Consider the following 26,737-nt stretch of genomic DNA (forward strand, 5'->3'; position numbering starts at 1 on the left):
TCCTAAGCAAGGAAAACAACTACAGACGAAGATTTACTCTGGAGATGTTACACATCATTAACATTCCAATTAACGAGGGAATAAATTATAAGAAAGATATTGAGAACTGCGCGAGAATATATCGGCATACGATACAAAAACACAAGAGAAAGTAATCACCAGTAAAAAAACAGACAGCGAAGTAACAAGACAGCGGAGAAAATGTAAAGTACAATAGATAGTTTGATTTTATTTTGTGAATTTTGTAATTAATTTTTGTACAATTTTGTAATTTGTAGCCTTGAAAACGGTTGTGACGAAGTCAACCGAAATATCGAAAAATAAAAAAACAAGAAACCAACAATTTCAAGTTTAATTTATGGACCTATAGCCGAGATTATGAGATAAAAAATCATAAAAATAAAATTTTGCTAAAATTTTGTACGGAAATAAACTTTGGACAAAATTTTCTATAGAAATAAAATTTTGACAAAATATTCTATAGAAATAAAATTTTGACAAGTTTAGCCGCTAAAAACGCTAAAGTGAAAACTAAATCAGTAAAACCTCATACACATTACACTTTCAAAATCCACTTTAACTAGATTTCAATTGTCATTTGTCTTATAAAAAAGGGATTTCAAATTCACTTTTAGTAGATTTCGAGTCTAATGTGAATGGGCTATAAGAAAAAGGCATAAAATTATACATATTTGCTGCATTTTTATAACTTGATGGGGAAAAGCCCAAAGCAAATTTTCACAAAGTTTGTATTCCTTAAAATGGATTATTAAAGAAAAGTAATCATGAAAAAATGACGATTTTAGCGGATAAACTCGAACTTAATACCCACCTTAAGAAATGAAATTTTGACAAATTTTTCTATAGAAATAAAATTTTGACAAAATTTTCTATCGAAGTAAAACTTTGGAAAATTTTTAAATTATATTAATTTAATTTGGTACGAATTTTGGTCCAATTTTGTTGGTCAAAATAAAAATTCATTGTGGCAACGCTGGATTTGGATAATCAGTGAGTGGACTTTTCATATTTTTTCAATTTGAAGTCACATTAAGTTGTTCTCGATTTTTGTGAAATTTTGAAAAAGTCGAATTTTTGGGGTTTGAAAAAGTCTACCTTTCGCTGTTTCCTTTTGTAATCCAAATCAGTGAGTGGATTTTTCATATATTTTGTTTTATTTTAAATTACCCTGAGTTGTTCTCGATTTTTGTGAAATTTTAAAAAAGTCAAATTTTGGGGGTTTGAAGAAGTTCGCCTTTCGCTACCTAACGGATCCAACGGCCACTTTCATACCCCTTCCGACGTAGGGATAGCGTACATACCATATTGCTGAACAAAGCGTTAGTCAGAGGGATGTATTTTTTTAAATTATCATACTTTTTAGCCAACTTTATTGCGGTTTATTGCATATTATTCATTTAGGTATTAGCGCCATTTCAACAATTTCATCGCATGTTTTTCAAAAATTTAAAAAGTCGACTTTTCCTTTTCGACTTTTTTTAAATTGGGAAAAGTTCCCTTCACGAGATTTCGTGTTTTTACAGTTTTTACTTTTTAAAAACTGTATAGTTTTTATAGAAAAATTTGGAAAGTAAATTTCTCGTCCTTTTAATGTTTGGATTTTGCGATGACTAAAAGCTCGACTTTTGACGAGCGCAATCAGGATAAAACTCTAAGACGAATTAACAAACAGATATGGTGAAAGTGATTCATATCGTTCTAGTTTTTTTACAACCTTCCTGTTTACGAAAATATTTATTCAATTAATCAACTAACGCCCTTATGGAGTAAGAGATGGCCAGCCAAAAATTTTAAATGTTTTCTTTTTTTTAACATTGGAATTAAAAATTGGCTTTAATACAAGTCCGAAATCTCTTTAAATAAATATTCCTAAGAAGGGTTGATTCGAATTTTTAGTCATGGGTTTAAGTTGTGATTTTTCACGAGTACTTTTCCTTAAAGGTGAGTATTAAGTTCGAGTTTAGCCGCTAAAATCGCCATTTTTCAGGATTACTTTTCTTTAATAATACTTTTTAAGGAATACAAACTTTGTGAAAACTTGCTTTGGGCTATTTCCCTTCAAGTTATAATAAAATCTGCAACAAATATGTATAATTTTATGTCTTTTTTTTACTGATTTAGTTTTCACTTTAGTGAAAAAATGCGGCCAAACTCGAACTTAATACCCACCTTAATAATTAATTTTAAAGAAACATTTTGAAGCATTGGATTTTCATAATTTTTTTCTTTTTTTAGTGTTTAATTTCAATGCAAACCCCAACCTTTTATATATCCCACCCATGACTTTTGTACAAGTTTTTTTAGAATAAAAACAATATCTATATAAATTAACTTTTATTTTAATATTAAATTTTATTTAATAAAATCTGTAACACATGGTATTCCATACATATTTTTGCCTGTTTTATATTTTAAACTAATTTTAGGTAAATATGTGTATGTATATATATATAAATGTATGTATACGAGTATAAAAAATGTATTAAATGCATTTACAAAAGATAGCTTTTAAATGATATATACTAGATGTATGGTGTTTAGAAAAAACGTATATAAATTTTAATACAACGATAGTTGTTTTAGTTTAAATGACAATTTAGAATTTTACTAAGTTAATTTGTATTTACCACCGGAAAGAAATGTGTTTCTTTAAGACATACCGCAGTTTAACATGTTACACAATGGAATGCCAGTAGAACTTTCCATTTTCTATAGGGTTTACTATGCTGCCAAATGACTAATGTATAATAAAAAATTATGGAAGAAACTAGGTAACAATTTTTTTTTTATTAGATTTATAAATTCTTGTGATGTTTACTGTATTCCTATTAATAAAAGTTACGTTTTGAAAACCTTGGCAATGAGCATTTTTCATGATGGATGAAAAACTAATATAATCACTAGAATAAATTTCGTTGTTTTAAACAAAAAAAATAGTCAATATTTAACAGTCAAATAAAATATTAAATTTTAATAAGAATTTATTCCAACAACAAATATGAAATTATACAAAGGCAATATATATTTTCTCTTTTTTTAATTTTGTTTGTATTTATATATTTGACAATGTTTATCAATAAATGACAGTTGCTAATTTACTGTAATGTCCATTACTTATATATATAATATAACGGGCAATTTCCTATATCTGAAGCTTTCGTTCGACTAAAATCCCAAATAAAGTTAAAGTTACAACAAAAAAAATTGCCGATTTTAATAGATCAGTCGAGTATGGTAGCAAAGAATTTACATAAGACTAAGTTGAATAGCATCTCTTAAGCTAAGATCATTTTAGCTACCATCAGCATATGTTTTATATATTGAACCTTACTTGATTAAATGAAATTTAGTCTTTCCTGAAACATGTTTGCACTGATGAAAACCAAATGTATGTATATAGAAAGATGCAATTGTCATATATGTATGTCAGAGATATAATTTTTTTGTATTTAAGTATTGTATATTATTTCTTATATTTCTATTTTATTTACAGTTAACTTCCAATGTATGGAATTATATGTTGGAATTCCGTATACATTTTATAAATTATATTATGTATTGTAGACAATGTTAATAAAAGTGACAGCATGACTGAATAATGAATATAATATCCCAATCGGTCTAATATCCATTGATTATAATGGGGTCTTGATTAAATTTGCTTTACTATTTGTTTGGTATATTATCTTATATTATAATTATATATAAATAAATCTGTTTTATATGTTTATATAAGGACTATTTGCGTTTTATGTAATTGTAATAACAAAATAACTGGGAAATTGCATATAGTATATGTAAATGTTTTCACAATGTTAAACTTATCATTTCGAAGAGAGAAATTAAATTTTTTTATCAAATTTAGGCAATGATATAATAATTTTGTTTGTGAACTAATCTGTTATGAAAAGTTCCAAAGTAAACATATAGAAAATACAAATGTAATTGCAGTCAAAAAACGAAACATCGAAAAAAAAATGGAAATATTACTGAGAAAATAGGGAGCCACCGTGGTGCAATGGTTAGCATGCCCGCCTTGCATGCACAAGGTCGTGGGTTCGATTCCTGCTTCGACCGAACACCAAAAAGTTTTTCAGCGGTGAATTATCCCACCTCAGTAATGCTGATGACATTTCTGAGGGTTTCAAAGCTTCTCTAAGTGGAATGCCGTTCGGACTCGGCTTAATTAATTGAGCTTAACATGGAATCGGACAGCACTCAGTGATAAAAGAGAAGTTCACTAATGTAGTATCACAATGGACTGAATAGTCTAAGTGAGACTGATACATCGGGCTGCCACCTAACCTAACCTACTGAGAAAATAGGCCTAATATTGGCAAGAAGAATGTCAAAAAGGATATACAGAGCACTCGGTAACTTGAACACCGCTTAACGTGAACACGCTTTTTCTGACACTAACTACTCCGTAAAGCTGAAGAACATGAAATTTGCCGTTAAAGGCAGATGCACAATGTCAAATACACCTACGGAATTTTTAAGTGAACTATTTTGGCTTTTTCGTGAATTTTAATTATTAATTTAAATTGATTTTATAATTCGATACCCACTGACATTTTTCCGATTTTATTTTTACATTTTTTTCACGAAATTAAATTAGGTTTTTAATATTACTAATAACAAAAATAAAAGACTATCACACTATAACGTGTAAAACTCCCGAATATGGCGATGTTTTGTTCTGAAATTCGTTGAAGTTCACTAACGTGAACATTTTGGATAACGTGAACTCTCTTGGTTTTAATTACTTCACGTTGCCGCGAGTGCACTGTACAGTGAAAGTGAAACCTCTGCAAGGTGAACATCCACGGTCGCCTAAATTTTGTCCACCCTTGAGAGGTGTCCAGGTATGAGAGGTTAATTTTAATGTGATAATATAGCAAACGTCCCCAGACAACTGTCCATATTTGGGAGGTGTTCGCCTTTCAGAGTGTCCAAGTTTAAGAGGGTTCACTGATTTCGGTGTTAAACAAAGTATTTATTTGTTCGAAATATGTTGTGATATGTTAGGTAAAGTAGCCACCTGCTATATGAGTCGTCCTATTGATAAAATAGCTGCTACCATAAAACATTTTCACTAACTGGTATATAAGAAGCCGACAACGAGAGTTGGCTTATTCCATGTGCAGTCAAATTATAACCGCCTTGTTATTTCCGAATTTTCGCAACCACATAGAGGAACTCGGAAACATTCTGTATTTAATCACCACTGAAGATAGTTGGGCAAAATTGAGGAAAGCAAATTTTAGCCTTCTAAAATGTTCATATGGTCTTTAAGATACCTCCTTTTTAGATGATGCTTAACAGGGACGAATATACTATGTAAGGCTTTGCAGCATTTCAGGGACCAAAAGTCAAGCGATTCTAAAAAAGTTAAACTAATGGCATTGTTCCGCATATAAAGCGCATTGCCTTTAGATACCCTATACCATATATAAAATTATGTGTTTCATGAGAACCGCCATATGTCTCGTCCAATCTCACAATTGAGCTCTAGGTATTCCACTAAAAAAACTACTTTCCTCACAGAAAATATCCATGTAAAAGTAACCAAATTCCATTTTCACACTACCAACATTTTTTGGTGGTGAGTGTTCTTGTTGGTATACTACTCAGAGATAAGGATGAGTGTAGTTTACCAAAAATATACTCATCCAGTTAAGCTGCTATTAAATTAGTTTATTCCGTATTTCTAGGGTCGAAAACGGATTTGCATATATCACCGAGATGATTTAGCAGTTCAATATCCACTTCATAGGAAGGTATCCGCTGAACTGAAAATCGAGACTGGGAGTGACTTTAGAATAAATGTATACTCTACCACTCTTTTTGAATTGGGGAGCTTAAGTTTTCTTATTTACTGAAGATAATCAAAATATTAAAAGATTAAAAGCTGTAGTATCTACTGGTATTTGTGTACTGCTCGCATGAGATGTTGAAGTTCTTGAACATAAAGACTCTTCTGTTTTCTATCCCCGTGGCTAAAGTCGCTATTAAAATCGAACATTTGTAGAGTTAAAATTGATATTTGGATGTTTCGTCAAACCACACATTGACATCTATATTGAATAGAGGTTTGTCATACAAAATAGCTACCAATGATTTAACAAGATAAATAATTTTGTCTTACATTTCATGCTTAAAAAAATTTAATCAAAATTTTTTACATTCAAGTTTACCTACGGACTGCATTTGTCAAAATTATAAACTATTACAATATGAAGAAAACAAAATGAGAGCTTAGATTAGTCATAGAATATTAGACTTTTGTAGACGGTTTCATACCCAAAATCAATGGAATATACCTGTACAATAATAGGGAAGTATTCTTTACTTACAAAACTGAAAGTCCTTATTAGTCTCTCTTACAAATCATCATCGCCTATACCTTCAAAAGCTTCATTTTGGACTGAATCGTCTTGAGCTAGCGAATTTCTATAGAATACTGCACCATAGGAATGTTGTTTGGAAATGCGGGGATTTTGTTTGTTCAAAATTCGTTGGGCCAAAAATCTTACTGGTGCATCTGAAGGCGATGTATCACATGACGCTGGCGACTCGTCAGTATAGGATTGCACATAGTTCGAGGTGGGTGTGGAAGATGATGAACATGATGTTGTGGGTGTAGGATAGGTGAATGACGATGATGAGGAGGATGATGAACATGTGGTATTTATGGAGCCGACTAAATTTGTGCTCGTCCTTTGATCATTATCCTTGGAGTTGAGCAATTCATTTACCATTTCCTGTAAGCATACAGACATTAGCATCGCCTGTGGACTATTAATGGTTATCCATCGCAGATTTTGCTTTGACATTAAGTATTCAAATGAGAGCTGTAGATTTGAAGTTTTGTCTTTTCCATCGGTTTGTTGTGTGTTGTGTATTGCAGTGACTCGCCACACTCGCATCCGTGTAACTCGAAATTTGGTTTCCAGAATTTTATCTTGTTGCATAGTACGCATACTAAGCTCTTTATTTCCAATAGCTATTAAAGCAGTTGTTTCTGGTTCAGGATAGTCAACTATGGAGGAAAGAAATTGCAAACACCCATAAAGTGGTAATTGACGGGCCATGTCCACATATTCCTTATGCATTCCATACTCTTGTAGGGATTTTAATTTCTTTAATACCTCAGGGGCAGCTATTATCCATTCTCTCTCCACTTCCGATACAGTCTGCATGAAAATTAAATTACAGGCTATGGGGTTTTTCATTAGCACCAAATCATATGCAGGATTCCAATAACTTTTCCGTATTTGTATTTGGCATGGTTGATTATAAAGTCGTGATACAAAGGGAGATTCAAAATCCATTAACTTTCTTAACAATACCAACGAATCTTTTGATTCTCTTCGAACCAGAAATAAACAAAGGTATGGCATCATATCAATAGGTAATTGTATACAAGTTAATGCCTTTCGCAATAAAGATGTGGCATTGTCCGATACATGGCAATCTACTTTAAGTTGGTAGCCATTGGGTAAAATTACTTCTAGACAAACTAAACGCATAAATTCCTCAACACTTGATGAGCCATTTTCCTCGGCACCATAACCAAAGTACTCTTCGAAGACACCATCACTTAAAGCTGTTTCCAGCTGTGCATTTAAAAAGAACTGTTGAAATATAGGCAATTTAGAAACACGCGAATCTTGGCCCAACACCTGCAAATAATGCTCCAAGGCTTGACGTCTGCTTTCAATTTGTGTATTTGTTAGAGGCAAAAACTTTTTGGGTGGAAAATCTGGTAACATTTGGCCCACTGTAAAACAGTGCCTACGCAATTGGTCATTCAGAGAATGCAACTGTTTGTAACGTAAACAGGCGTGAAAAGTACCATTCACGTATATATTGTATCCTGTGTAGGACGAACCAGTAGTCTCGGAATATAATTCCTGTGTATCGGGAATGGAAAAATGCATTCTATCACTTGTAGTCGATATACTACTACTAATTAATAACAGTCAATTCTTGTGTTCTTTAACCAATTCCCCGTCTTTTCCGATATTATTCAATGTATTTTAATTAGCACTCATTTTCTTTTGGCCTTAAATTAGTTTTGCGTGGGAATTACGTGAGTCTTAAATTAAATTAGTCACCACTTGGTCATTTGCTATACGATTCCCGTAGTTGTTCGTTCTTTAAAAATTAAGAAACAATAGCCTAAACTTAAATCATATGGATAAGTGCGAATAAGGGCTGCCAAGTTAGGAAAATTAAACTCGTTTAAGCGGCTTGAAAGGCCATATACATAAACTCAATGATCTCGTCGGGCGAAAAGCGAAATTCAATTTGTGTATATAGTAGGGTTGTCACCCGAGATAAATCCCGTCCCGAAATCCCGGGATTTTTTATATTGAATCCCGGGATTTTTCTTTTTGTTAATAAAATTGAATTAAACTAAATTGGTTTAACGTACAACAATTTTTGGCGCTGTAGATTGGTATTACTTAAACTATTTAAAAAGTCCCAAGATCCCGGGATTCTATATTATAAAATCCCGAATCCCTGGATTTATAAAAATGTATCCCGAATGACAGCCCTAGTGTATAGGGTCCGTCCATATATATTTTTTTAAAGTTTAATAGCAAATTTCTCTTATCCGACACGAATGCTTTCGTTCAACTAGGATGCCCAAAACAGCTCAATTTATAAAGGAAAATCAGCTGTTTTTGGCATTTCAGTAGAATGAAGGTGCTTCGGATATGAGAAATTGGGTGTAAACGTTTAAATTAAAAAAAGCAAACAAACAAAAATCGATCTCCGAGTTTAAAATGTTGGTACTATGTTCGGGTTTCACGCCGATTGTTCCAAAAAAATAACCATGGATACCAGCTGGTTTTTAGCGAGGAATGGTAACGAAATACCCACCTTAATGCACCGTCCACACTATAAGTTTATCCGGACGACAGTGCTCGTGTCGAACATATCCCAGATATTGGCCACACTGTAAGATTCTTTACAAACACAGTCATTCCGTCTTGTAGAACGCATTATGCGTTTTATGAAATATTGGCAACTCTTTCTTTTTGAATCAGCTGATGTTGCAGTGCTTAAGAGTTTTTGTAAACAAACGCAAGCAATTAAATTCAGAAATCTTAATGGAATTCACATATCGACCACATCGTGATATTCAAGACGTCTTCAATGAAGGACGAAATATTGATGGGTTCCTTCGTGTGGCAGCGCCAATGGTTAGGTACAGTAAACTAGAGTTCCGGCGCCTTTTAAAAAAACATGGTGTAAGTTATTTATAAGCGCTTTGTAGGTGGTTTTTTATGGGTAGTCTTTTTGTATAGGTTCAACTCCGGTTTACTCCCATGATCATTGCTGACTCATTTATACGAAGCGAAAAGGCCCGCCAAAACGAGTTCACAACTGCAATAGATGACGACCCAGTTATTGCACAATTTGCCGCCAAGGATGAAAAGGAATTTATAAATGCCGCCCAACTTATTTATCCTTATGTGGACGGTATTGACCTTAATTGCGGATGCCCACAGTCGTGGGCGATTAGCAAAGGATATGGTTGTGGCCTACTTAAGCAGCCGGAGTTGGTAAAGGACATTATTCGGACTGTTCGACGAACGGTTGGTGAAAAGTTCAGCGTTTCCTTAAAAATACGTTTGTTACAGCATGAGTCGAGTAAGACTACTGTAGATTTTGCTCGGCAACTAGAAATGTGTGGCGCGGATTTCATTAGTTTACATGGCAGGACCATGTGGCAAAAGACATCGGAAACACTAAACGTAACTGCAATAAAAGACGTCAAAGATTCATTGAGAATTCCCCTTATAGCCAATGGCAGTGTACGAACTTGGCAACAAGCATGTGAACTTCACGAACAAACAGGAGCAGATGGAATCATGGTTGCGAGGGGATTACTTTCAAATCCCACATTGTTTAACCCCCAATACAAGAATTGCGTCACTACACCGTTACAATGTGTACAAGATTGGTTGGATATAGCGGCAGAGGTAAGTATTAGTGCATTGCTCTAAAATACTTAAACTATGGAAAACATTTTTTTTAGGCGGGGGATAACATTCACTTCCTTTGTTTTCATCATCATTTAACATTTATGTTTGGTCCAACACTAAAACGGAAACTACGTTTGGAATTCAATTCATTTACAACAAAGCAACAGATATTTGACTTCTTTGAAAACAACTACAATATGAAACCTAGTCAACGTATGAAAGATGCCTCGCCTCCAAATACAATGTGTACATACGATCATTTCAAACCTTGTGTTACACATGTCGATCCTGAAGATACAGACACATGGAATTCCAATACAAATGGCAAGTTTTTCAACGAGTTTAATGAAGGTGCGGATTCTGATGAGGATTGTGATCTAGGTAATAGTTTCTTTGCGGTAATGTAATATATATGGTTGGTGGCTAATTTTACTGAGAACAAAATATGAAAATATTAAAAAATAAAACAATAGATTTCAAGTGTATTTTGTAAATATTGGATTTTTTATGTGAAATAAACTGACTGAGAAAAGTAAAATTAAAAGAGATAAAAGAGTTGTAATTTTGAGCTCAGAAAAAACAACTAAATTGTTAACAAGCTTTCTAGAAGCAAATCTATAAAATATAGAACAAAATTAAGATAACTAATTTGTGGGTTCCCAACTGAGCGTGGAAAAATGAATCACGCTGCAAGACCAGCAGGCAATAATCGCTTTATAACCTTGTAAAAAATATTCAAAGTCAAATCTAGTCATCCGTTTAACTCCAAACGCAAGACTTAAGGCCGACACACAATGAACACGCCGCTTAATTCTTCGCTTTATTATTTGCTTTGAAAAAAGTTGAAGCACACGTAAGCTTGGTGCCGAAGCTTAAAAAAAAAGTTTAAAATATTTTAACTTTTTGGGCTTTCGGTTTCGGTTCACACATTTACATACGCTCCCTAACATATATGTTCAGTTGTTCCATTAAAAATCTAAATTAAAAGTGCAAAAATTTATGTCACGCCGATTATATTTTAATCAACTTGTCTAATACATTGATTGCTTACAATTTCACCTATTAAAATAAAATTGATTCAAAAAGTAACCATGGGAAAAATATGTTTTTCGGCTCGAAAACCTTATGGCGGATGTCCACCATAAAGTTTTGTAATACATAGTGGATTTATCCTTAGAAAATTTGCTAATTGTACAAAATTATTGCCATTCTTTTCGCTGAATGCCTGAAATATTTGAATATTAGCAGCTTCTTAATTAAAATAAATAATTTTACATAGTTCATGCGTACAGTTTTTTCATCTATATTTTGTCAAATTTAACAGCAATACCTTGGGTTTAGTCTATATTTCTACTTATTTAAAAAAAAATAAGTAACCGCAAAAGTCGTGTGATTCCCAATTCGAAAGTACCGGCCTTAAAACACTACCTTTAAATTTCGTTAAACAATCAAAGTAGGGGAAAAATTATTTATCGATAACATATATCGATTATAAATGCTATGCATCGAATATTGCAAATATTGGACCATCGCTATCTTACCATTCGTAATTAACGAAGTTCTGAAGATATTCAGAGACGACGCTGCGTTCAGTCGAAGTGCGGCAAAAATTTCCTTTGCAATAATATTACAACAAAATTAAGTATTTTCTTTTAGTATAAGGATATTTTAAATCATTGTAACCGAGTAAGTGTGAGCGTCACTCATTGGATTTGCTTTTGTAACAAAGCCGGAAGAATAGAAGAAAACGATAAACTATTGATTGCCGGCGGTGAAACTAATTGGTTTGTGAAAAAAGAATAACCGTGGGGAGAGACAACACAATAGTTGTACAGTTGATTTGCTTAAGAAGGTATGTATCCAAAGCTGTAAAGAATTTAAAAAGATAGATTGAAAATAATCATTAGCTTTTGAAGAAACTGAATAGGAGGAAATTTTGGTATTCGCTTGGGAATTGTCTATAGTACTAAAGCAAGCCGGTGCTTAAAAATGGCGCATTTTGCGACATGTTGCTAAATTATTCTATTTTGTCCATAGTTGTCTTTTTTTTATAGAATTCGATTTATGCATATTTTTGTCTACAAATTGATCTTACATATGTACTAGCATAGGGATGTATATACATATCTATCTACATGCATTTATAAAAACGCTTGTAGCGTGTTGCTTTGTTTTAGTTTTATTCACGTTGCTTTGCAGAGCATTTTCGCGTTTATGCATTTGTTTGCACATTCAAACACACAAATACATTTTCCCGCTCACTTGCTTGTAGTGGAATTTCGTTTCTCTTTCGCTCCCTTTCTGTTTCGTCTGGTTTTTCAAACTGTACAAACCACAGGGTGGCGAAGAGTGATTTTTTTTCGGTGCTTGCTACAGATCAAGGCTTGTTGGCTTGTTTATCCTTTGATCTTTTCAAAGGCATAACGAACGAAAACATCTGCTTCATATCACTGCTGCTGAGGGTGGCTTTTAGTTAGTGTATATTTTTCTTTGGTAGAGATAAGACATAAAAGGACAAGGTAGTACAAAAAAAATGCAGAGTCTGACAATTGTTAATTATGCTTGTATATTTTCTAAATTTCCAGTAAAAACGCGGGACCAAATAAAACAGAATAAAGAATTTCTCAAATTTTGGCTAAAGTCAGTTTCTTTCTCCTGAGAAAGCGTTCAATTGTATCACTCGCAGATCACTTAAAACAGTATCAAGGCAAAATGGAGAATGGAAGTGGTGCCTCCGGCAGCGGTGGTGTGTCCATCGAAAAAATGTATCAAAAGAAATCACAATTAGAACATATTCTTTTGAGGCCCGATACCTATATCGGCTCTGTCGAACATACAAAAGAGTTGATGTGGGTCTATAATGAGGAAAAGAATCGTATGGTGCAGAAAGAGATCTCGTTTGTTCCCGGTTTATACAAAATTTACGATGAAATCTTGGTAAATGCTGCTGACAACAAGCAGAGGGACAAGTCTATGAGCGCTATTAAAATCGATATTGATGCTGAAAAAAATACGATTTCGGTGTGGAACAATGGCCAAGGTATCCCGGTTACCATGCACAAAGAGGAAAAAATGTACGTTCCTACTATGATTTTCGGGCATCTCTTGACCTCATCCAACTACAACGATGATGAAAAGAAGGTCACTGGTGGTCGTAATGGCTATGGCGCCAAATTGTGTAATATATTTTCAACAATGTTTACAGTTGAGACGGCTTCCAAGCAATATAAACGCTCATTCAAACAAACCTGGGCCAGCAATATGACAAAAACTACAGAACCCAAAATAAAAGATTTTGCTGGCACTGATTACACCAAGATTACTTTTTCCCCGGATTTGGCAAAGTTTAAAATGGATCGGTTGGATGAGGATATTGTATCTTTGTTGTCCAGAAGAGCATTTGATGTTGCGGCATCTACCAAAGGCATAGCCGTATACCTCAATGGCAAGAAACTAGCAGTTAAGAATTTCAAGGACTATATTGATTTGTATGTCAAGGGTGAGGACGACTCTGCAGGTCAGCCCGTCAAGATTGTCTATGAACAATGCGGTGAGCGTTGGGAGATAGCGTGTTGTCCCTCGGACAGAGGTTTCCAGCAAGTTTCTTTTGTGAATTCGATAGCAACCACCAAGGGTGGTCGTCACGTCGACCATGTAGTCGACAATATTATCAAACAGCTGCTAGAGGTTCTAAAAAAGAAAAACAAGGGTGGTATTAACATCAAACCCTTCCAGGTCCGTAATCATATGTGGATCTTTGTGAATTGTCTAATTGAAAATCCCACATTCGATTCACAAACTAAAGAGAATATGACGTTACAAGCAAAAGGTTTTGGATCGAAATGTACCATATCTGAGAAGTTCATTGGATCGGTATCGAAATCGGGTATTGTAGAATCGGTACTTTCCTGGGCTAAATTTAAAGCACAAAATGACATTGCCAAGACGGGCGGTAAGAAGTCGTCCAAGATCAAAGGTATACCTAAGTTGGAGGATGCTAATGAGGCCGGTACAAAGAATTCTTACATGTGCACTTTGATTCTCACCGAGGGAGACTCAGCCAAATCGTTGGCTGTCTCTGGCCTTGGTGTCATTGGACGAAATTTCTATGGTGTATTTCCACTTCGTGGTAAACTTCTAAATGTCCGTGAAGCCACATTCAAACAGTTGGCCGAGAATGCTGAAATCAATAATCTTTGCAAAATCATTGGTTTACAATATAAGAAAAAATATCTTACCATGGATGACATAAAAACTCTGCGTTACGGAAAGGTAATGATCATGACTGATCAGGATCAGGACGGTTCCCATATCAAAGGATTATTAATCAACTTTATACACACCAACTGGCCAGAATTACTGCGTTTGCCTTTCTTGGAAGAATTTATTACGCCAATTGTTAAGGCAACCAAAAAGAATGAAGAATTGTCATTCTACTCTCTGCCAGAGTTTGAAGAGTGGAAGAACGATACCCCCAACCATAATACGTACAATATCAAATACTACAAAGGTAATAATTTTTCAAACTTAAAAACTTAAATATTTTTCAAAACAAAAAATCCTTTTAATTCATCTCCTAGGTTTGGGTACCTCCACATCGAAGGAGGCTAAAGAATATTTCCAAGATATGGAACGTCATCGTATTCTATTCAAATATGACGGCAGTAAAGATGATGACAGTATTGTAATGGCTTTCTCCAAAAAGCATATAGAATCTCGTAAAGAATGGCTAACAGCTCATATGGATGAAGTGAAGAGGCGTAAAACCTTGGGGTTACCTGAGCGTTATTTGTACGCTAAGGGCACAAAAGCAGTAACATACGCAGATTTTGTCAATTTGGAATTGATTTTGTTCTCCAACGCAGACAATGTTCGTTCCATACCATGTTTGGTAGATGGTTTTAAACCTGGCCAGCGTAAAGTTATGTTCACATGCTTTAAACGTAATGACAAGCGGGAAGTCAAGGTTGCCCAGTTGTCCGGTTCTGTGGCTGAGATGTCCGCCTATCACCATGGTGAAGTTTCACTGCAAATGACTATAGTTAATTTGGCCCAAAACTATGTGGGTTCGAATAATATCAATTTGTTGGAGCCTAGAGGTCAGTTTGGTACCCGTTTAACAGGTGGCAAGGACAGTGCTAGTGCTCGTTACATTTTCACAATAATGTCTCCACTTGCTCGATTGATTTTCCATCCCTCTGACGATCCTCTATTGCAATACGAAGTAGATGATGGTCAAAAGATTGAACCCGTATGGTACATTCCTATAATACCAATGGTTTTGGTAAATGGAGCCGATGGTATAGGTACAGGTTGGTCAACCAAAATCTACAACCACAATCCAAGAGATATTATGAGAAATATCAGACGTATGTTGGGTGGCGAAGAACCACAACCAATGCATCCATGGTAAGCATTCGTAGCATCATGAGTCGATTTTTTATTTACGATAAACATTTTCCAGGTATAAAAACTTCCGTGGTGCTATTGAGTATATTTCGGATGGCCGTTACATTAGCTCTGGTAACATTCAAATTATACAGGGAGATAAAGTAGAAATATCGGAATTACCCATTGGTACATGGACTCAAACATACAAAGAAAATGTTCTTGAACCTTTAGCAAATGGTTCGGAGAAGATTAAACCTATTATTGCTGATTACCGCGAATACCACACAGACACCACGGTACGATTTGTCATTACCCTGGCCCCAGGAGAATTTGATCGTCTCAATGAAGAACCTGGTGGTTTCCATCGCGTTTTCAAATTAACTTCTTCCATGTCCACAAACCAAATGCATGCATTTGATGAATTGAATTGCTTAAGACGTTTCCCAACCTCCATGGATGTTCTAAAGTCGTTTTATCCACTGCGCCTAGAATACTATCAAAAGCGCAAAGATTACTTGGTAGGAATGTTAACTGCTCAAGCTGATCGCCTTACCGATCAGGCGCGTTTCATATTGGAAAAGTGTGAGCGTACATTGGTAGTCGAAAATAAGAAACGTAAATCCATGATTGATGAATTGATAAAGCGTGGCTACCGTCCCGATCCCGTTAAAGAATGGCAGCGGCGCATTAATATGCAGGAGGAAGAAGAACCTGAGGATGAAGATGATGGTGCCGAAGAAGAAGCGTCCGTATCGGGCATCAAGAAAGAGAAAAAAGTTGTCGATCCAGAGAAAGCATTCCAAAAACTTACAGATGTTAAGAAATTCGATTACCTCTTGGGTATGTCCATGTGGATGTTGACCGAAGAACGTAAGAATGAGTTATTGAAACAACGTGATCAAAAATTGGCCGAATTGGCTGCATTAAAAGAAAAAACTATACAAACGTTGTGGTTGGATGATCTGGACGAATTCGAAAAGAAATTGGATGAAGTTGAAGAAAAGGAGCGCCTTGATGAATTAGGCATTAACAAGAAACAAGCCAAGGCTTTGGCCAAGAACAAAGCTGCCGCAGCTGCAGCGACAAAGAAACGCGGCGGTAAAGATGCTAGCGGTGATGTTTTCCCCGATCCACAAGGAGTCAAAGTTGAGTTCAAGGTAACGGAAGAAATTATGAAAAAAGTAGCCGCCGCTGTTGCTGCATCGTCTGGTGTTGCCAAAGTGAAGAAAGAAAAAGTTGATAAAAAGGCCGCAAAAGCAGGTGGAGTAAAACAAGAGGGCGAAGAAGGTGATGAGTTTGACGCCTTGGTAGAAGGAAAAGCTCCTAAAGTTAAGAAAGAACCGGGGGTAAAGAAACCGCGTAAGAAGAAGGAAGATAGTGGTGCTGATGGCCTCAAGCAATCCAAACTCAACTTCAAAGGCAAAGGCGGCGTAAGTGTTTGACGAATATTTTTTTTATATTTGACTAAATATTTCCAAATTTTTCTTAGCGAAAGAAGGCAAATAGCTCGGACGAAGATGACATTGATGGTTCGGGCAGTGATCTGGATATACATGTTGATTCTGTTGCCCCTCGTGCAGATCGACCTGGCCGCAGGGCTACAGCGAAAAAGTTCAATTACTCTGCTCTCCTTGATTCTGAAGAAGAGAAGAGTAGTGATGGTGAAATGGTATTCAAAGAAAACGATGCTGTTAAAGCCCCTACACATACCGTGGCTAAAATATCCGATGAAGAAAACAGCGAATTGGATGACTTCCAACCCGAAGAATCACCGGATAAAAAGAAGAAGCCTGCCGCAGCGAAACGACCACGCAAGAAGGCATTATCCAGCCCAGAAAGTGAAGAAGACACAAAGGCAAGCAAAATACTAAACGACTATTAGGTTACATAACTAAGAATTGGCATTTTTTATTTATTTTCAGAAGAAGAAGAAGAAACGTATTGTAAACAGTGACAGTGATGATGATGATGATTCTGATTTTGAGGCTTAAAGTATTTACTACTACTACCCTTAAACATTAAAGTTTAGAATATAGATGATGGGAAACATTTTTTCCCACCTTCACCCGCAAAACAAACATTGTAAGTGTAAGCGTCTCCCCCCTCTTTGTGTATTCCAGCTATAATTAGTCCGTATGTTCTCAGATATATGTTACTTTTTTAACAACATTTCTCTTTTTTTAATTAATTTAAAAAGCTAAGTATATCTATGTTTAAACTTTATTGTTTTAATTTAACAAATTTCATTTTTATTGATTATATAAAAAAAGAGAATATTTTTATTTTATCTCCCCCAAAGGACACAACTCATGGTCAATATGCAAAAGAAAGAAATTTATTTCCCTATAACATATTTAATTTTTGTAAATACATTTGTTTTAATCAACTCAACAATAATTTTTGTTCTAGCTTACATGAAAAAGAAAATCTAATATATTCACATTAAAATTAAATATAAAATAAAATTTTAAATAATATTCAGAAATTTGTTTTAGTTTAGTTATTCAATTTGATTGTTGCTACATCATAAATATAGACCCAAATGGAAAAGCTGTTATTAATCGGTAGGAATAACCCCAAGTTTTGCTTCGTTTTGGACACCCATCTTCCACTACGAGTATATGATTGTAGTGTATATATTTTTTTAACTTTTTAAGAAAAGCAAAACTTTTCAAACTGATTTTACCAGCACAAACTTGAAATCTGCGTTAGGATTCAGATTAAGTCTATTTGAAACATGATTGAACAATGTTAGGTTAGGTTATATAGCAGCCCGTTATGTCAAGCTTTTTTCCCACAATTCAGTAATACCACAGCTGGCAAACTTCTCTCTTACAAATGAGTGCTACCCGATTCTATTTTTAAAGCAGACAAGGGACCTTCCTTATCCGAGTTCGAATGGCGTTTGGCACTTGTATACAAGTTTTGTTGTTCGGCCGAAACTGGGTTTTGAACCCATGACCCTTTAAACATTAAGGAACAAAATGCTCTTGAACAAGAAATAACAGAGTATGATAAACATTTGAAGAAAATCTTCCGGTATGAGGCACAATCAAGCTCAGTGACATCAGGTGGTAGAATTTTTTGTGATAGCGGGAGTGTAACTTTTTATACCCTGCGCCACACTGTGGTTAAAATCGGTTCAGATTTAAATATAGCTCCAATACAAGTTTTACTGATTTCGGCAAAATCGCCACTGCTAAGTCGAAAACTTGTATAAATGACTCAAATTTTCCTGTACTTCTAATACATATATATTGACCGATAAATCATAAATAGACTTTTGCGAAGTTGCCTAAAAATTGGTTCAGATTTAAATTTTCCCCATGGCATTGGCCGAAATAAATTTTAAGTCTATAGATTTTGTAGAATCTAACAAATTTTGTCCCGTTCGAGTCAGATTTAAATATATGTATATGGGAACAAAAACCTTTATTTATATATAGGTGCGGGTATAAGGCCCCTCCCAACTTTAGATTTTCCTTACTTCTTTTGACTAAGTACTTATCGCACCATCTACCTACATTTTGTTTTTGCAGTAAGTAAGACGTACATACCAGGATAACGAATCTCACCTTGTCTAAGGTACACTCATAGAAAAAAGTCTGCTAAAAACAGCAGTCGATGTCTGCTGTTATATTTTTGTACTTCAGGGCCAAATGAACAACAATTTATAACATTTTTAGGTTATAAATTTTTCCCCAAAGCATATTTAAGAACCAAAAGTAGTTTTTGGTATATTTTTGCACCGTAATATACTTACAAGCTCCTAAATACGATCAGCAAACATTTTGTTTGCTGTTATGCCTCAATTCGATAAATATTCAGATTTTTGGTCACATACTATAGATATTCATAAAATATTGTTTTAATTATGTTAGAATAGCTCCTAAGTTGACATTTTTATTTGTTTTAGCCAAAATAAAACATGTTTTAGAGTAATCGAGCTTCAAAAATAGCAGGAAATGTTTGCTATTTCAGCAAACAGTGACTGCTGTCCCTTTTTCAGCAGACTTTCTGCTGTTTTAGCAGACTTTTCTGCTGTCCCTACTAACAAATTTCTTTGATTAAATTGATTATTTTTAGAAAAATCTGATGATGACTAGAAATTGAAGGGAGTTAGTTAATCTGTTAAGTTATGGATGGTTTCATAGTAAAAACTGAAATCTGAAATTTTTCTGTCAAAAAAAAATGAAATGAAATAAAAAAGAAGACTTCCGAAAATATGAGGCTTTTTTTTACAAATAAGGTTGGCATTTTTTCCTGCCGGAAATATAAATTCGGACAATAAATTTATTTTGGCAACTGACATCGGCAAATTAATTTATATTGGGGCTTAGCCCCAATATGCAACCACTAAATTTTCTGCATTTTTTTCAGATAACGTTTCTGGTTGTTTTATACAGCAGATTGTTTTTGACATAAATCTCTTCATCTTTCATATGTTAATGGGTTGCATTTAGATCAATTTTAATGGCCCTGAATAAACGACATTTCTAGGGAAATGATCTAAAAGTTCAAGGAAAATATGTTCCTTTGTTCTGAATCGACTGTGATTATTTAAATGTCAACAAACATTCCCAACGGCAATGTAGACAATTTCCCTACAAATAAATAATTTGTTATTTATGATCCACTACTTTCATTCTAATTTCTATTGTCTTCCATTGCATTCAAATATAAACTAAACTTCAATTCTATCAGTATTTTATAAACTAGCAAATAGTAATGAAGCGAAATCTAAATAGATTAGATTGGAATCGTTATGCGATTGTATGCTTATACATTGATATATGTCTCATAAATTTGTATCAATTCAATTTATACACACAGCTAATACAGGAATACATGTTTTTGTTTATTTATTGGCCGTTCTTTGATTAATATGTAATAACAAATAAAATTATTTTTGTTTTTTTTTAGATTTTACTTTTGAAATCTTGTTTTTTTTTGTTTTCACACTTGCAAGCAGTTTCTAAATTCGATAATTTTTTTAAACGAGTTTTAAAATATTTCAGAAATTATTGCGTATTCTTTTCTTTTATCAAATACTTTAAAATGCCATCGACCGACATACATATTGGTAGCTTTTGTATGCATATTCAAAATATGGGGACACAAGAATGGAACTATAAAAATAACAAAAAAGGAAATGGTACTATCAATCACAGAAACCAATTAAAAAATTGAATGTTCCGAATAAAACTTTATTTCTTTGAGATTGATTTTTATTTTGATTAAAAAATAAGTTAAATCAACCAAGTTTTTAATTGAAAAATGTTCAAATTCAATTAGGATTTTAATTTTCACATTTCTGTGTGATAACAACACTTAAGTCTGAGGCCTTTTTCTAAATCAATAATTTAATTTAATAAAATTCAACAGGATTTGGGGCCAATTCATTTTGACAGAAATTCGAATATGATTTAACAAAGACCGCATGTCAGCATTGTTACACAGAAAAGGATTGTATTTATAACTGAAATATATAAATATATTTTAATTAATTTTTTAATTGGATCAATTAAAAATTTTATTGATTTTGGTCGAAAAGCTCAATTTTTAAATTAAGGTAAGGGAGCCACCGTGGTGCAATGGTTAGCATGCCCGCCTTGCATACACAAGGTCGTGGGTTCGATTCCTGCTTCGACCGAACACCAAAAACTTTTTCAGCGGTGGATTATCCCACCTCAGTAATGCTGGTGACATTTCTGAGGGTTTCAAAACTTCTCTAAGTGGTTTCACTGCACTGTGGAACGCCGTTCGGACTCGGCTATAAAAATATATTTTTTTTTGTATTATTGTGTATTCATTTATTAATTATTTGGAGAGTAAAATACATAAATTGACTTCTTAAGTGTCCATAGCATACAAACCCATTTTGCTCCAATACGTTTCAAATTTTGTTATAGCCATTTCACAATTTAATTTCGTTAGCATCTTGAAAACATATTTTTTAATCTCATTTGCAAAAAAAAATATTTAATAGTCTGATGTTCAACCACCCTTCTAGGAAACGAACCATTGATATATTTTAAAGATACATACCTATAGGTATACAACTTATTCATCACGGTTATATGAAATGCCCACCCTATCTATAAACAAATAGTTTGATTATGTGATTGATAACCCCGATGTACAACTCTTCTGTTTTAGTTACGTTACATTATTTATTTTAACGTTATTTATAGATACCTGTATTTATAAAAAAGAACAAATTTTCATCATGTAAAAAAAAGAAAACGCAACAATTGGTAACAATCCGCTAGTAAAGTCTACTCTCAGATTGCTTGTGTTTCTCTCTCCAACCACAATAGAGTACGTGTGTCACCTTCTGCTCTAAGGATGGGGCCCAATGTTTCCCATATTCTCTATTCAACCGTCGAACGGAACGGACGTGTTTTTCAATAGCGGATAAACTCATCGTAATAGGTACCTACTACGAATTTCAAGTGTGGTGGGATATTAAGCCACCATCCAGCGAAATTCCAAGTCATCCACTGGGTTGCTAACTTCAGGGCCCAGTGGACGGGTATCGACTGGAGTTATAAATCTGGGCAATGACCAAGAGTTAGGCCCAATTAGTCGACCTGTAGACGGGTCGACAGCTGTCGACACTCTGACAAGTCGAACTTTTTCTAAGGTAACGACATCAAAAGGAGGTAATCCCTCACGAAAGAGATTCAAGGAACGCAGAAATGCTTTGTTTATCCTAAAGAAGTTAGGATCAGTCGACCCAAGCACGCTGTCGGCTAAACAAAGCGATTCCTTAAAATGGGCTCAAGGAATTCTTGAGACTGGAAAAAGGGAACGATCGCCGGATGAGCTGCCATCCCCCAAAAGGGATCAAAGATCGTTTGCCTCAGTTGCTAAAGATAGCCTTGTGATGGCTATCATTAATAAAGGATCATTGGACGGTATGGTTCCAAAGCAAAAATGGGGGGAAATTGAGAATGCTCTGTCTGTCGTCTACTCACAGGTGCTGGAAAAGTTTCCCGGCCCAGATCCTCGACACCAAGAGGCTGGTTGGTATCAAGGACGATTTAAGCTAGTCGCATTTGAGGACCAGAGGTCTATAGAATGTTTTAAAGCTGCTCTGATACTAATTGGTGAAGTTTGGGAAGGAGCTGCTCTAGAGTTAGTCGAGAAGAAAGACATACCGGCTAGACCTAGAGCACATGCCTGGATACCTGCAAACCCTTCTGACCCTGAATCTATTTTAAATAGACTGAAACGATGCAATCCAGATCTTCCAACAGCTGATTGGAAGGTTGGCCGTTTGGATGAAGTGGATGGACCAAGACGGCATGCAGTGTTTATATTGAACACTCAGTCTTTGCCACATCTGGCAAAGTCCCAGGGCCGTGTATGTTATGGCTTTCATTATATCCAAATGAAGGTGTATAAAAACGATCAGCTAAAGTATTCAGAAATGGACAAGCCTCTGTCTGAATCAGAAGTAAGCGGATCCTCTTGCGAAGTCGAGGGAGATACCAAAGTTGAAGACATGGATAGATACCGTATGCGTGAGGAGGCTTCTATTGCCTCAGAACTCACCAAAGTCGAACCTATGGTTATTGCGAGAGTCAACGATATCTCTGAAGAGGACATTCTTGATGACTCGATTGAAGCGGCTGATGTGACGGTTGTTGAAAATCTCGATGGTCCTACGGATCCTCCAGATAAATCTTCATCATTGTAAGGCTGCATGTGCTGCCTTAAAAGTTCTCCTGATGAAAGGGGACATAGACATAGTTCTTATTCAAGAACCATATGTTTATAGAAACAAAATATGTGAATTAAGTACTCCGGGGTTCAAACTATTGCAGTATACTGGTAATGATGTAATTCGAGCCTGTATAATTGCTAAAAACGAGCTTAACTTGTTTCTGCTTCCTTCAATGTGCAATGCAGACACTGTCGTTGCCAATTTAGAAATAGCCAAATGCAAATATTGGGTATCTTCGGTCTATATGGGACATGACAGGGAGATGCCTCCATGTGCCGTTAAGACCTTAGTTGAGGAGTCCCTGAAAACAAAGACGAAACTCATTATGGGATGCGATGCGAATGCGCATCATAGTATATGGGGAAGCAGTGATACTAATGCAAGGGGAGAGTCGCTAATAGAGTTTATTTTGCGTACTAATCTGGTAGTTTGCAACAAGGGAGATGCCCCAACCTTTGTCACTAAAAACAGGCAAGAGGTTTTGGACATCACCTTGGCCTCGCAAGAACTGAATGAAATGATATCTGAGTGGCATGTTTTAAGTGAACACAGCTTCTCAGATCATCGCTACATCAGTTTCAAATTTGATGTTCATATCACCAAGACCATATTTTCGCCAAATGTTAGGAAAGCTGACTGGAATAGGTATAGGGAATCGTTCAATATGATGATACCGGAAATAACAGAGACAAATATGAGAAATGTGCAAGATATCGAACACGCAGTGGAGCGGATTACTAAGGCCTTCAACATCTCACTGAAAGCTGCATGCCCTAGAGGAAAGCCAAGGGGAAAACATCGACCACCATGGTGGTCTACGGAATTAAGTAATATGAGGAAATCCTGCAGGAAGCTCTTTAACAAGGCAAAGTCCACCAGAGCCCCTGAGGACTGGGACGCTTACAAGAGGAATCTGAGAGGATACAAGCGAGAACTGAGAAAGGCTCAGCATAACTCTTGGAATGACTACTGCAGCAGTATTGAGAATACGTCCGAGGCTTCCAGACTACGGAAGGTGCTAGCATCCACCAACTCCGCTCCAGGTTTCATTAAAACATCGGAGGGAAATTGGACAACGTCCAGTGAGGAGACGCTGGAGGTGCTATTGGACACACATTTTCCTGGGAATCAGACGGTTGAACCATGTACTGGCGGTGCCACAGTTGCTCAGCGGTCGTTTCCTGTCGAGGAAATTGTATCGGAAACTAGAATAAGATGGGCGCTAAATAGCTTTGGACCATTCAAATCCCCCGGACCTGATGGAATTACTCCGGCGGAGTTACAAGCTGTAACTGACAAAATTATCCCCTGGTTGTCAGTGATATATAAAGGATGTATCAACTTATCATATATCCCAGGAAAGTGGAGGGAAACAAAAGTCGTTTTCATACCTAAAGCGGGAAAAGCCTCTCACTCGAGGGCGAAGGATTTCCGACCAATCAGCTTATCCTCATTCCTACTTAAGACTCTGGAGAGGATGATAGATATTTATCTTAGAACTAGAATCGATTCAAGGTTGTTCTCGAAAGGACAGCATGCATACTCGAAGGGCAGGTCTACTGAGACCGCACTACATGAACTAGTCAGCTTTATTGAAAGCTCACTATCTGTCAAAGAATACACAATCGTGGCGTTTCTAGACATCGAAGGGGCGTTCAATAATGTCCATCCGAGCTCGATATTAAATGGACTGACAACTCTGAATGTTGATCCATGTATACTCAGGCTGTTAGACGAACTGCTAATGAAGAGACGTATTTCAGCCACACTAGGACAAGCAAACATACAAAGGTATGTGAACAGAGGCACTCCCCAAGGAGGAGTTCTATCACCTCTTCTTTGGAATGTTGCTATAAATAGCCTTCTGGTTACTCTAGAAAAAGAAAGGATAAAAGTGGTGGCATACGCAGATGATGTGGCTCTGGCAGTCAGGGGAAAATTCCCATCCACAATCAGAGATATTATTCAGAGGGCCCTCCGGATGACTGAGAAATGGGCGAAAGACAATGGTCTTGGGGTAAATCCTGCAAAGACAGAATTAGTCATGTACTGCAACGATCGCAAAACTCCCACGGTTAGGCCTATTTCCTTAGGGGGTATTGAAATTCCCTTTGGTGAATGTGCAAAATACCTTGGCGTTATTTTGGACAGGAAGCTGAACTTTAAGCTTAATATTGAAGAAAGGGCGAGAAAGGCAACTGTAGCTTTGTACTCGTGCAAAAAGGCAATAGGAAAAAAGTGGGGACTGAAACCAAAAATTGTGCATTGGCTATACACGGCAGTGGTTAGACCTATAATGCTATATGGTGTTGTAGTCTGGTGGCCGGCACCTCAGAAACCGACTTGTTTAGATAAAGTTCAGCGTATGGCGTGTTTGTGTATTTCAGGCGCATTCAGCAAGACAGGAACAAATTCCCTTAATGTCGTGCTGCATCTATTGCCTTTAGACATTTTGGCCAAACAGTCAGCTGCAACAACGGCTGTGCGGTTGCGCGAACTATCGCTGTGGTCGGAAAAAGGTTACGGTCACAGTTCTGTCCTCAAAATAATGCCAGATGTGCCTAACGTAGTGGATTACACTTTGGCGAGTCCACTTTTCGACAAAAAGTTTGAGACTCTAATCCCCAACAGTGAGGCGTGGTGCACACAGACCCCGGGGAATAAAGAATATATAGATTTCTACACTGATGGCTCCAAATTGGATGGACAAGTGGGGTTCGGAGTATATTCTAATGATCTGGAACTTCGAATAGCGAAAAGATTACCTAATCACTGTAGTGTTTTTCAGGCTGAAATATTAGCAATAAGAGAGGTGGCGAATTGGCTGAGAAGTAATGTTCCAAAAAATGTGGGCATTAATATATACTCAGACAGTCAACCTGCAATAAAATCCTTGGACTCTGTGTTCCTCAACTCGAAAACGGCCATCGACTGCCGCAAATCTCTCAATGAGATGGCTGAGCAGTACAATATTCACCTAATATGGGTGCCTGGCCATAGGAACATACCGGGGAACTGCGAAGCGGATGAGTTGGCAAGGCTAGGGACTACCTTACATATTCCAGGGGAACTAGAATTTGTTGGTATGCCCCTAGCTACCTGCAAGCTCATGCTGCGTGAGAAGGCTGTTATGATGGCAAATGTTCGATGGGAGAATTGCAAGGGTTGTAACGACACCAAGCAAATATGGCCCCATTTCAACTTAAACCGCACACTAGATATGCTAATGTTCTCGAGACGTCAGATATCACTCCTGATATCTGCTATAACGGGTCGCTGCCTGATAGGCGATTTTGCAAAAACTATTGGCGCGAAGTATAATGACTATTGTATGAGCTGTCATGATGCGGAGGAAAAAGAATCAATTAAACACCTCTTGTGTGAGTGTCCTGCATTTTGTGTAAAGCGCAAGCAACTTTTAGGAGCATATAGCTTCAGATTACTGGCGGATCTGGAAAACGTTAACTTAAGCAGTCTGCTACTGTTTTTGGAACAATCTGGTTGGTTCAACAAAGAAAAATAATCAAGAAGGTTCAGCGGTTAAAACTAGAAGTGCCCATATGTAATAGGTACTTTTAGTTAATGTGGTATC

General features: G+C 35.9%; 3 protein-coding genes across 4 annotated transcripts; 2 read left to right on the forward strand and 1 right to left on the reverse strand.

The window, feature by feature from the left end:
• Positions 1 to 2,344: 2,344 nt before the first annotated feature.
• Snx17 (sorting nexin 17) lies at positions 2,345 to 8,211 on the reverse strand. Its single transcript, XM_075293390.1, has one exon. The coding sequence runs from the start codon at positions 7,962 to 7,964 to the stop codon at positions 6,405 to 6,407; it is 1,560 nt and encodes a 519-aa protein (XP_075149505.1). The 5' UTR covers positions 7,965 to 8,211; the 3' UTR covers positions 2,345 to 6,404.
• An 875-nt stretch (positions 8,212 to 9,086) lies between these two features.
• Dus4 (Dihydrouridine synthase 4) lies at positions 9,087 to 10,575 on the forward strand. Of its 2 annotated transcripts, XM_075293392.1 has the most exons (4): positions 9,087 to 9,284; positions 9,342 to 9,599; positions 9,678 to 10,019; positions 10,076 to 10,575. In XM_075293392.1, the coding sequence occupies exons 1-4, from the start codon at positions 9,144 to 9,146 to the stop codon at positions 10,427 to 10,429; spliced, it is 1,095 nt and encodes a 364-aa protein (XP_075149507.1). In that variant the 5' UTR covers positions 9,087 to 9,143; the 3' UTR covers positions 10,430 to 10,575. The 2 variants fall into 2 exon arrangements, with proteins under 2 accessions (XP_075149507.1, XP_075149506.1); XM_075293391.1 differs by having other exon boundaries at positions 9,342 to 10,019.
• A 1,006-nt stretch (positions 10,576 to 11,581) lies between these two features.
• Positions 11,582 to 17,898, forward strand: Top2 (DNA topoisomerase 2). Its single transcript, XM_075293393.1, has 6 exons — positions 11,582 to 11,874; positions 12,608 to 14,532; positions 14,603 to 15,431; positions 15,487 to 16,843; positions 16,903 to 17,268; positions 17,336 to 17,898. Exons 2-6 carry the CDS (start codon positions 12,735 to 12,737, stop codon positions 17,402 to 17,404), a joined length of 4,419 nt encoding a protein of 1,472 aa, XP_075149508.1. The 5' UTR covers positions 11,582 to 11,874; positions 12,608 to 12,734; the 3' UTR covers positions 17,405 to 17,898.
• Positions 17,899 to 26,737: the final 8,839 nt, after the last annotated feature.

The sequence above is a fragment of the Haematobia irritans genome, chromosome 2 (assembly GCF_050003625.1).
Source record: "Haematobia irritans isolate KBUSLIRL chromosome 2, ASM5000362v1, whole genome shotgun sequence".
Taxonomy (NCBI): Eukaryota; Metazoa; Arthropoda; class Insecta; order Diptera; family Muscidae; genus Haematobia; species Haematobia irritans.